Genomic DNA, 12,308 nt, shown 5'->3' with positions numbered 1-12,308 from the left:
GCCTTATTTTTTAAATCGCTTCAACCGAAACATGTTCTTTTCTATTCTTTTTATTCAAAAATATTCCAGTCCCTTCGTGTCTCACGACGTAAAAATAAGCTGCTCACTTGTATCGGGCACCTGCTGCTTAAATTCGCGCATGTTGTACAAAATCCAGTCGAGGTAAATCGGCACGTTGGTGTAAATATCCGGCACCGTCGCATCGCACTCCCGTGCACCGAACGACAGCAAACCCTGCAGAAAGTATCGATCCCGCCGGCCCAGCTGCTGTACCGTTTGCAGCACCGAGCCGGAGAGCATCCGTTCGCACGGTTCGGTCCGATTGGCGGAGGACACCTCGGCAACGGCACAGATCTGCGTGTGGCTCTTGCGCAGCGGGTAGTAGATGGCATTGTACCGCTCCTGGCAGTTGACGGAGTTGAGATAGGTCGGCCGGCTGGCGACGACCCGATTGCCCTGGGCCGGGAAACCGCCGAGCGTGAAGCTGGTCGGTTTGTAACTGCGCAGGTCGACGGTGACCGGCAGGCAGATGGGTTTCACGTTCGGCTGACTGATGTTGGCCGGGCGCCGTAGCTCAATCAGCGCGATATCGTCGGTGATGGCTTGGCGATCGAAATCCGGCCGTACGATGACCCTTTCGATCGGTAGTATTTGCACGGGCGGAGCGCACACGAGCGTGCCGTTCCGTTCGATGCAGTCCTTGTCCGTTGTCTTGTCGTAATCACCGAACCGGAGCGTACGTCTGTTTGTATATGCATCACAACGAAACGGTTACACAGTAGCACAGGTAAGTAAATAGACTCTAAACGGATACTTACTCCATTCCATCGTTACTGAAACAGTGGGCCGGTCCGACGGCGTACCATTCGCTGATCAGCGTGACATGGCACACGGCCATTGTTTTTCCCTGCCCGGGGGCAACCATTTCCACCAAACCGATCCACGGAAAGGCAAGGAAGCTATCGTTCGCCCCGGTCGTGTACGGGCTGATGCCACACGTATTGAAGTTCAGCATTCGTAGCTTAGGACTGTTGTCCACCAGCAGTGGATCGGGCCGGGTGGAGGCGAGCGTTGGGTTCACGTTCTGCCCAATCCAGTCCCGGTACTTGGCCACATCGGTGAACACGGTGTACTTGGTGCCGTCGCACAGGCCAACGTTTTCGCGCAGCGGCATAAAGGACACCACCCCACGGACGTACCACGTATCGCCATGCTCGAAAAACATTCCCCCTCCGCTGTCCCCGTTGCACACGCTCACACCGGTCTTACCTCCGCCACAGTACATGTTCGCGGTTAGGGTAGCACCGTACACCTGCCGGTCGCTATCGATGCACGTCCAGGAATCGACCACAGCGATGGCGGCCTGCCGCAGATAGTCCGACACCCGATCGTGCTCCGTCAGCCCGAAGCCCACGACCGTTCCGTTGCGGCCCACGATCAGGTCCAGGTTCGGTTCCAAGCTCCAGAGACAGACCGGTTGAACGTACCGTGTCATCGTAATGTCGGTCGCGAGCTTGATCAGCGCTATATCGTCGGTGACGCTGTTCGGGCTAAAGCCGGGATGAACGATGAGCTGCTCGGGGTGGTGCTCCTGCGAGCGGACGCTAGCTTCCGACAGCTGATTGCGTCCAACCTGCACGGACAGCTGGTCCAGCTTGATCAGTCCGCGGGAGGTGTACAGACAGTGTGCCGCTAGACGACCGATCAATTAATCCATTTTTTTGTGCACAGTTTGCCAGTTCACTGATACTTATACATACCGGTAAGGATCGTGTTTCTATCCAGGATCGAACCACCGCACACGTACTCGAAGTTGGTTTGCTCCCGATGGTAGATGGCCGTGTGCCACGGCCAGTGGCCCTCCTTCGTTTCGGTACCATGCTGCACCAGGTATATGGTTTTCACTTTGCGTTCTCCACACTCCAGTGGAACCGTATCCAGAGCGTTCGTTTTACGCACCTCGCCAATCGCACAGAAGACTGCAATCAGTGCTAAAAATCCCCGCAAGATCGAAACCATTGCGGAATGGCGAAGGGGATTCCCTAGATCATGTGCGTACGAAAGATTATTGCAAGCTGGATGGTCCTGATGGTGCTCAAGGTGACGATGATCCGCGACTACCAACGCTCGCACTGGAACAGTTTCATTTTTATCAGCGACAATTGAGCGACAGATTCGTAGCTAACGAGGCAAGATGAACCCTCGCGAATGATTATGTCTATGTTGAGTGAATCCAGGGATGACGAGAGAGAGAGAGAGAGAGGATCATGCCTGGCAGTACATTTATTGTGTGAGACGCAAATGAGAGAGAAATGGATTTTAATGCAACAGAGCAACGGTTTTTCGATGTTTTTCGTAATAAGCTCTTTTTTTAATTTAATGTTGCTTAGGTCGTGATCGCTAGGTCGAAAACAATGTAAAGAACATAATATGGACATTATGTTTCATACATATGAAGTTACGTAAAAAATACGAACGTTTAAGTATGTATTTCATTTGGCTATGAGACACATAACAGAAAAATTCTGAAGATAAAAAGGATTAAGGATTATTTTCTAGGTACTGTTTCTTCTCAGCAATAACTGCTGACACAATTATGCAAAACTTGCACATGCTGACAAAGGTTTATTTTTAACACAATCAGATTACCAATCTTACTTACTTACACAACCGCTTTGCGGTCTTGGCCTGCCTCAGGAGTGTCCGAAACCGCTCACGGTCTCGCGCCTTTGTCTGCCAGCATTGTGTAGGGTCGGTATCGTTGGTTCCGTTTCGATGATTCCTTTGGCTTTCCGTAGTCTGGTATTACATGAGACTGGGTGACTGACCCCGCGCACACGTAACCGTTTTGTTTAGCGTTTAGATGTCCCCCCCCTCTCCCCACGTTCAGGCACCCAGTTTCCCGGGATATCCACCCTCCTCTTGGATTACAATCCGCCCAAGGAGTTGGGTCAAGCCCGTGTACCCAAGCTTGGATATGTGGTGGCACACGTTACCACTCTGCACGACGAGGACGTGTCGGAATAGGAGTTGGATGGGAGAGCCTGTATTATCCCTCGAGGGACTTCGGATCCCATCCCATTGCAGAGCCTCTAGCCGATCTATCCATGTTTCATTTCAAATGTTTAACTATTTTGTATATGAAGTTTTGCATAGGATTACAATCTCAATGTCCTTCTGAAACAGTCCTAAAGTTGTGTATGTAAAGCTTACACCATTTAGGAATGAGGTACTTTTACGACGATAATGTAATAACAGACAAAACAGGAAAGTATTTCTGGAAAAGAAATCCATTAATTATTTTCCTTATTGAAAATATTATTTATTTATTTATTCCTTCCGCATAATCAAGAATTTAAATAACGTTGGTATTATGTTGTATCAGCTGGAGCCGTGATAGACCTTTTGAGTGATAGACAACTCACCCGACTGACTGATGGAACCATCTAAATTGAACGAAAAGACTCAACCTGTTGCAGGACAGATGCGCTCTGAACTTTGGTCCCGGCCTGTGTGGCCTGTGTCGTCCGTCCTAAGAGAATAACTTCTACCAACTATAACTCTAGCATTTCTGCTCCCCTATGAGTTCATGCCGTAAGCAATGCGAGATCAGAGAATTATAACACTCAATAGATGAAATAATTTATTGCGCACAGATCGCACCGACAAATAGAGTATTTTGTAGTGTTCTTTAGCCAAAATTGGCGCCACTACTCATGAATATTATCCAGAATCCAGTCGATATAGCTGGCCACATTGGTGTACACGTCTGGATAGAGCACGGAGCAGCTTTTCGGCCCGTACGACAGCAACCCGTACAGGACGTAGCGCTGCTGGCCGTTCACTGGCTGCAGAAGCTGCAGCGGTGCTGCCGACGCCGGGAACTTGCAACGTGTGCCAGACTCTTGCTGCTGCTTGATGCAGATCTGTCGACTCGTTTTCTCCAGCGTAACCGACTGCTCGGTGTACAGCTTTTGGCACTCGACCGACTCGGTGAGCTGGCTGATTGAACGCTCCAGTACGTTGCCACCGGAACCGGACGACCACGCGGTTAGGATGTACTGGCTCGGCTTCTGACTGCGCAGCTCGTTCGTCACGGGCAGGCAGATAGGCTTCACGTTGCTGCGGCTCAAGTCTGCCCGGACGCGCAGCCGGATCAGTGCAATATCGTTCGCGTAGCGCGGTTTGTTGAAGCCCGAGTGTACAATCAACGATTCGATGCTTAGTGATTGAACCGGCGGCGAACAGACCCTTTGTCCATCGATATCGACACAGTCCGTCATAGAGTTTTTGTCATACTCTCCTAGCCGAGCGGACGTTCTGCAAGGGAAAAGAAAAGAGTTACAATCACCGTAAATGCATTGAACGAAGGCGAAACATTTGATTGTTACGGCGAAATACTCACAGTGTGTATCGCTTCGGTATGCTGCTTACGCAGTGTGCAGCACTAATTAGATAGAGATCGCTAATCAGTGTCGCCTGACAGATCGTCTTCTTTTCGCGCGATCCCGTCTCGGTGTATTCTAGTAGGGCTACCCAAGGATAACCGAGCAGCACCGGCTTGGAAGATTCATCACGACCAGCGTACGCATTAGGACCGCACGTGGACGTTGGCAGCAATGCGAGCTTATTATGGTTGGTCTGTAGGTCGATTAAGATCGGTAAACCACTAGACGCACGGAGGTACTGCTCGATCCACCTCAGATACTTTGCCACATCGGTAAACACCGTGTACTCCTTGGTGTCGCATATTGTCGTATCCTGGCGCGGTTTCGTAAACGATACCAAACCCCGTATGTACCAGACATTGTTGAAGTTGAAGAATAACCCTCCACCGCTGTCACCGTTGCAGGGGCTGGTCCCGTTCCGATAGCCAGCACAGAACATATCCGAGGTCAGCTGAGTGGCGAATGCTTCCCGGTTGCTTTGGATACAATCAATGGCGCTAACGACGGGTAGACGTGCTTCACGCAACGTATCCGTAGGGTTATCGGTCTCGTCATAGCCGAACCCGATCACAGTTCCGAGGGTGCCAACGATGGAGCTCTGATCATCGCCCCGGTTCCAAAGGCAGATCGGTTGAACGAAGTTCGTGAAGGTAATGTCGGTCGCAAGCTTGATCAGAGCGATATCGTTCGCAATTTGATTAACGTTGTACTTCGGATGCACGATCAGTTCGTAGGCTTCATGGTCTCGGGCGTGAATGCTCGCCACTCGGAGCCGGCTGCGTCCCACCTGCACCAGAAGTCGCTCTTTGGCGATTAATCCATTGGACAACCACAGGCAGTGAGCCGCTACGAAGTAAACAGTTTCGGAAGATGGAGTATAAGATGAGCAAAAGCTGCTGCGTGTCGTCACAAACAGGTTTGTGTCTTACCCGTTAAAATCGTATTTTGATCGAGAATGGATCCACCGCACGCATACTCGAACGATCGGCGATTGTTGTGAAACAGTGCCACATGCCATGGCCAGTCGCCCTCCTTTGACTCTAAGCCATTTGTAATCAGAAGGTTTACCTGCTTACGTTTGCCACAGTTTTGGGCTTGGGAAGAAGCTGCCAGCAGCAAAAGGCACATCGAAACCAACGTGAGTGCGTAGTACCGTACGCGACCCATCGTGTGTAGACACTGATAATCTTTGGCCCCTCTCCGGCACAAATAGCTAAGAAATGAATGCCTCCACCACACACGGAAACTCCCTGCTGCCCCGGGGAATCCCCAGACTAAAACAAGTCCGACCAACAAGCGCACGTCGTACGCGTACGGGAGCAAGCGCCTAGTGTAGTGCTGAGAAGCAGCGACGCGACTGAAACCGGTTGCTTCCGATGATGATCTTCGACCGAGATGATGCGTTATTTGGCCGTGATTCAAGATCGCTTCCTTTCGTTGAGAGATAATGAGCGAAAGCAGCTGATGAGAGTAAGCTGGTACAGGGATGAGCAACTTGTTGTGGTCATTATTATTTAAAAATAAATTAATGTATCATTTAATCTGCATGACAAACAGCAACATCACCTACAACACCATATGCAGACTTTTCTAGATGAATGAAACAGATCATAATAGAAAAGTCCAAAGAATAGACTATTGCTGGACACATTTTGAGTACATACTCAGTTTTCCAAAGAACGCGGATTTACAAAATGGAGACAGTCCTTGTAAAAGATACATAAGTAGTTTAAATCCAAACAGTTCATTTGGTAAATCAGAAACAATGGCTTTTTTGCAAAATAATGTTTGCGGATATGAGGTTAAATTTAATTTGAATTTAAAGTTATGATAAGAGGCAGTGACACTATTTTAGAAGCGATACGAGATCGTTTTCTGCCTCAAAATGTTTTTGTTTTTATGCTATGAAATGATATATTTATCTTTTTATAACACCACGTGACCATTTTTGCACGCAAAGTTTTAAATGATTCTTCTATAGATGTAAACGATTGCATAGTATTCAAATCCAATTCATGTAGCCACCTACATTTGTAATTAGTTCCGCGTAGTTATGACCACAACTACCAACCAACCGAAAACCATACAAGACGTATCGCGGCTTTCCATCCACTTGTGGAACTAGCTGCAATGCAGCACCAGGGAATGTACAAGGCTTGGTCATTGTTTCTCGATGCCGAGCAATGCAGATCAATGTATTATCTCTTAATCTATTTTCCACCACATCAGTTTGATTGTAGTACGCTTCTTGACACTCTCTTGAGTCGATAACCTCTGCCGACGATTTTTCTAACATTTGTCCTGGAGTATTCATGAACCACAAATTGGTTTCACGTTGAAACCAAAGACAAATTGTGTAAAATCTTAGAGGCGTTTACAATTACCTTTTTAGTCTGATCAGCCAACGTTAAAGTAGCAAGTGTTTATTAACAATGAAAAATGTCTTATATTCTATTTTACTTTCTAGGTTAATCCGATTTTACGGGGTACGCTTTTCGTCATCTTTGTCTGGATCGCTTTCTCCTTTCATTTCAGCGAGGACCGAGGATATAATGTTCGCCCGCCTTATCCTTTGTTTCGCATGGAGTTTTTTACTGCGATCCTTTTTGCCTGTTTGTCTTGTTTTATTGATTTACCCTGTTCTAACGTTCGTCGTGTGCGGGCGTGGGTTGTTTATGTTATTGCCGTGATTGGATGCATGAATCGCTTGTGATTCTAGCCCGTTGTTTTATTGCACCGAGTTGTGCGTATGCAGATCGCGTTATGCTTATTTCGTATGGCGATCCTCGAAAAGAATATTATTTATTTAGGATAGCGATAATGATCCCTGAGTAGAATATTTTGCGTTAGTCTGAACTGTTGATTATTCTATGCGATACTGTTGCAGGTTTGTTCAGCTACATTTGTTAGAAATCTGAACCTATTTGTGACACGCATGTTCGTGCAGCGTTCACGAATCTAGTCTTATCTGTCTTAACGTTTCTTTAAAACCTTAAATCCGTAACCGACCGTTAAGTTTGAAAATGTGATCGTCCTGGCTCATTCCCTTCCAATATTACGCCAGCTGCCAGGTGTCACAAGAAAACGATCACTTATTAGTGGTGCTTCACATAATGGTATTGTTGCATTGATTGGGGCGAAGTGAAATTGTAGTAATCCTTTCCAAGGATAGCCGAGCAGTGCTGGCTTGTCGGATTCCACTCTGCTTGCGTATTGATTAAAGCCGCACGTGACCATGGGAAACCAGTGCAATGTTTGATTTAATATTCCCCAGTTCCGGTGCATTATGGTTATGTGTGAGATGCTTCTCGATCCAGCTATAATATTTTACCACATCGATAAACACCGTATAATGTTTTAGGTCACAAACTACTTTCTGTTCATCCATAGCTTTCGAAAAAGCCGTTACTCCACGGATGTACCATACATACGGATGTACAAATTGGAATTTGAGTTTCTTGTAGCGACTGTGCAGCCATGCTAAATACATTGTGATCAAACCCAACCACTGCACCCAACGAGCCACTGATCGCGTTTTCATCTTCTTTTAGGCTCCACAGGCAAATGGGCTGAATGTAGAATTTATAGGTAATATCAGATTCCAGCTTTATCAGAGCAATATCGTGCGTAATTTTGACCACGCTGTACTCCGGATGAACGATAAGTTCACGCACTTTATGCTCCTGGGAGCGTTGATCAAATGTATGGAGGTGGGTTTGTCCCACACGAACTACGAAAAGATCGCGTGCAATTAGCTCAGACTCGTTCATTACACAATGGGCAGCTACATTCGAGAAATATAGCAAATATATTTTATAAATAGCATCTAGCGTAAGATTACACATCTCTTACCAGTCACAACAGTATTTTGATCTAGAATGGTTCCACCACAACGATAGGCGAATGATTCATTATCGTTTGAAAACAGTATCGCATTCCATGGCCAGTAACCATCCCTGGCTTGAGTACAGGGCCATTTACAGTTAGAAGATTTACCACCATACGGTGACCACAACGTTGCGTCTTGCTTGAAGCAACTAATAGAACGCAAATCATGGTAGTAACCATTCCAGTTATAATACCACACCCCAGCCATTGTGCTTTAACTGGGTTGCTTGAAAAAAAAATCAAAGAAATGTTGTAAGCTTTCTCATTAATGCTTATTAACTGATTGTTAGAAACTGGCGCTATAACCAAAAAATAAGAGAACAAAGTGATTTTGTTAGGTAAGCATTGAGGGTGCACCAATTAGTTTATTTCTCTATTCTCCGTTATCTTCGCTCTTGGGTGTTTTTATCGCAATTATCCCATTTTGCGCGGTTTTCTCCCTTTTTATGCCTATGTCCATACACAAAACATCGCCTTAGCTGACAGTTTGTTGGAACCTTATAACAGTTTCCAACACTGATCTATATTCTAGGATTGTTAAATCTTTGTTACATAATGCTACAATTTATCCTTAGCTTTTAAGAGCAGGGGTGTTACACACGAAACATTAAAATACGTTGAAGATATTTAAGGAGGTCATTACTGATGCTCTGCTTCCTAAACGTTAAATTATTCACGGCATCTTCTAATTCCTACGGCTGCATCATGAAACAGCGCTCCAAAACGAATAATTTAATTACGAAATTCTGTTTACAAACTCATACTACCAAGTAAAAGAAGCGACTGAAATGCCTGTAATGTAAATCACGGTGTCTTGCAGTCCGTCGATGGGTAGTGAGTTCCCTCGCCCTAATGCTGAATTGATTCACACCTTTCTATTTGCTTCCTAATTATGCGCTAAAATTTTATGTAAATTTGTATTCTATTTCATCCACATTGCTCCATCCATGAAGCAGATCTGAAGCTACCGGGCGCCTGTAATAGGGCAATCTAAAAGTGAGCGGATCTTTCGCACTGTGGTGGATGAATTGATGGAGGCGGATGGTGGCTTGTTACACTTGCTGCGCTAGCGTTAGCATCCATCGGGTGCAAGATCAAACGGCATACATGATTAGAACACAAGCGTGCCATAAACACCTGCTGGCGTGTCGTTTTCTGAGGTTTGCTATCCGCTACCTAGTTTCTTGATAAGTGCGCTTCTGCACAACACGTTACAGCTTCGCGTAAATCGATTTTGTGCCGGTGTTATTTATCACTCTGAAGGAAAATTACATTATGATGTAACCGTGTGCGGTGGGCGGAAAATTGTAGCTAGGGAAATTGATACAGCCGTCCAGAGAAATGACTTATTCGATCGTTGAGGTTGGAAAAGCAAAGACTGGTTTGAAAAATTGTTATGACAAACACAAATTACACTATAGGAAAAGAAAATCGTTAGAGTGGCAAAATCGCTTGAGATCGTAGAATGTGGATGCGATATCGAGTTCCATATCAATTTCAATTTGTAGATTTTCCCATCTACACTGTCTATAAGTTACATACATACATACTAACTTTAACTAATGTAAGCTAATAAAAGTTGTACCTTGTATAAAGGAAACAAGTATTATTTTCATATTTTAGTATAAATTATGTCAGTTTACTACATTTCATTGACGAATTTTGTACACTTAAATGGGTACATAACCGAATAGTAAAATCCTATATCTGAAAATTATGTTCTGTCAAAGCAAAATATTATATTTTACATTCATCTTACTCACAGTGCCAATAGTCACTGATTAGAATGAATATTTTCTGGTGCATCATGCAATGAATAATGACACAAAATGATGCATTACCTTCAGAATGATATAAGAATAAACCTGGAACCCGTTCCGTTCGATCATTGTATCATGATTTATATCCAATGCATGTGCGATGGTAAAGGGGAGCATAGAAAAAATATATCATGATCACGAGTAGTCATAAAACATAAAGAGCGACTAACCGGCACTAACCAATAGCGCATAAAATCTGAGCCATCGCAAGAACATTGTTGCTTGCCTAACGAGAACTGTTGCTCAAAGAGGTTTATGAAATGCGACTTCATGCTTTCAAAAGACAGAAGAAAATTAGTTCAATTGCTGCTCAATTTGATGCTGCCTCTCTGTTTTTGTACACCATCGTGCCAAGATGTTCCCCGATTTTCTCAGAACATCAATGATTGAGCAGCTTTTATGGCGATAGTGGCCAGCCTTTGAGACAGGGATTAGCTTCACTGTTCATTCGTCACGGTTGCATGCAATCCGTGTCGTGGGAAAATGAGAAAATCCACTATCTGGGTACAATTTGTGTTGAAGGCGGGGGGAAAAACGGTATATTGTCGTTAGTTGGACCTACGGCTGCTACATTCGAGTGTTGATTCAGTTTTTCCAGCTCGCTCGCTTGCGCTTACTTTTGATTGGAAAGTTCGTAATCTTTTAATCATAAATCGTCGTTCTATCGCTCGAACGGTGGCTCCTCTTCGGCCTAACTGCCGCTGTCAATTTTAGCTGAATAGCCGATCCGTTTGATCACACGCTTAGCACAGAGCTTCCTTTTACAATTGTTTTCCTTCCTTTTTCTGCTCAAGGCTTATCTATCGCTTCTTTGAGTTCCACTTGTTTGCCTCTATTTGCCTCGTGCACAGATCTAGATACGGTGATAATCTTTTGTACGGGAGGATTTTTATCAGTCTCTTCGGGTTCCCCCTCCCGGTCAGAGAGCTTTCAATTGTCCCTTGTATATTCTTTACTACGAGCTGAACGTTGGGCCAATCTTTTCAAGCGGCCCACTGACTAGAGAAAATTCAACGGAGGGCAAGCAAGAAACGGTACGTCGGAGTGGGTTTAGATTGAATGGAAAAGCTGCTTTTCCCTGTACCGGATGGATAGACTTGGGAATGAAAACATCAACGTAGAAGGTTTATATAGGCTTATCGCGCAATCGGAGAGATCGTTTGGTTGTGGGATGGTGCTTGCTCTTCACAAAATTCTTGACCAGTTTTTAAATAGCCACAAAAGATTATTATCTTGTGCCATGAGAAAGCTCTTTCTGGACATTTGACAAGTGGATTATCTTTAGGAAATGTTACAAATGCTAAATTTACTTCAAATCTCAAATTCTTTAATTTTTAGAGCAATAAAAACAGATTGTTCACAAACATTTTTCATAATTTTACTGCACACAATTCAGGATTAAAAAAATAAAACAAACTGTCGCATAGCATGATGCTTGTTTAACTTTTTGAATTTAAAATTTTTATTATAAATTTAATAACGAAAAATCACCATCCCACTTATTTTGCAATCTTTATATATAGCTTATAAAAAAAGTTTATTTGATATGTTCAGAGTATCTCACTCTCGTGAAGGTTGTTGTTTCAGGCTGTCATGTTAGAGGTTTCATCTTTGGCAAATTTATTATCTTGCTTCTTGGAGATGTGCATTGCTTCGAAAATAACGTTGTTGAGGGCCATTTTGAAGTTACCTTTAGCTAATGGTTGTACGTTAAATCTTGTTTTGATATGATAGTACGATCTGAATACAGTCTTTCTCCGTGTTACGCGAATAATTCGTTTCGGAGACATTCGCGTAACTCAGATTGTCGCGTAAGTCACAGATCACGTTTTACAGCCTAAATATACAGTCATTATCCGATATACGCTATCGTACGGGACCGAGCACAATAGCGTATCTCGAGTTTTCAAGTATAGCGGATTTCTATAGAAAAATAGTTTACACTACTGGTTCGATTTCAAAGAACTAAAATATTTGCAAAAAACACATGGAGCTGTCAAATTTAGTGGAACCGCGTACTGCGAATTCGCGTGTATCGAATATTGCGTATTGCGGATAATTGCTGTACTTGATTAATAATAATTTTTGAATTAGTTTATTTATGTAATTCAATTTAGTTCATTTGTGTAATTCATTACCTATTAAATGCGTA

The 12,308-nt window shown here is 44.3% G+C and overlaps 2 protein-coding genes across 2 annotated transcripts; both read right to left on the bottom strand.

The window, feature by feature from the left end:
* Window positions 1–3: 3 nt before the first annotated feature.
* LOC120951505 (transmembrane protease serine 9-like) lies at window positions 4–2,233 on the bottom strand. The gene is made up of 3 exons (XM_040370274.2): window positions 1,761–2,233; window positions 819–1,692; window positions 4–742 (listed from the first exon to the last, which is right to left on the bottom strand). Exons 1-3 carry the CDS (start codon window positions 2,017–2,019, stop codon window positions 82–84), a joined length of 1,794 nt encoding a protein of 597 aa, XP_040226208.2. The 5' UTR covers window positions 2,020–2,233; the 3' UTR covers window positions 4–81.
* Window positions 2,234–3,617: 1,384 nt separating this feature from the next.
* Window positions 3,618–5,827, bottom strand: LOC120951407 (transmembrane protease serine 9-like). The gene is made up of 3 exons (XM_040370100.2): window positions 5,378–5,827; window positions 4,406–5,294; window positions 3,618–4,320 (listed from the first exon to the last, which is right to left on the bottom strand). The coding sequence occupies exons 1-3, from the start codon at window positions 5,613–5,615 to the stop codon at window positions 3,711–3,713; spliced, it is 1,737 nt and encodes a 578-aa protein (XP_040226034.2). The 5' UTR covers window positions 5,616–5,827; the 3' UTR covers window positions 3,618–3,710.
* Between the last annotated feature and the right edge of the window lie 6,481 nt (window positions 5,828–12,308).

This window comes from Anopheles coluzzii, chromosome 2 (assembly GCF_943734685.1).
Source record: "Anopheles coluzzii chromosome 2, AcolN3, whole genome shotgun sequence".
Taxonomy (NCBI): Eukaryota; Metazoa; Arthropoda; class Insecta; order Diptera; family Culicidae; genus Anopheles; species Anopheles coluzzii.
The sequence above is the reverse complement of the archived record's forward strand: the minus strand, read 5'-3'. Positions and strand labels throughout refer to the sequence as shown.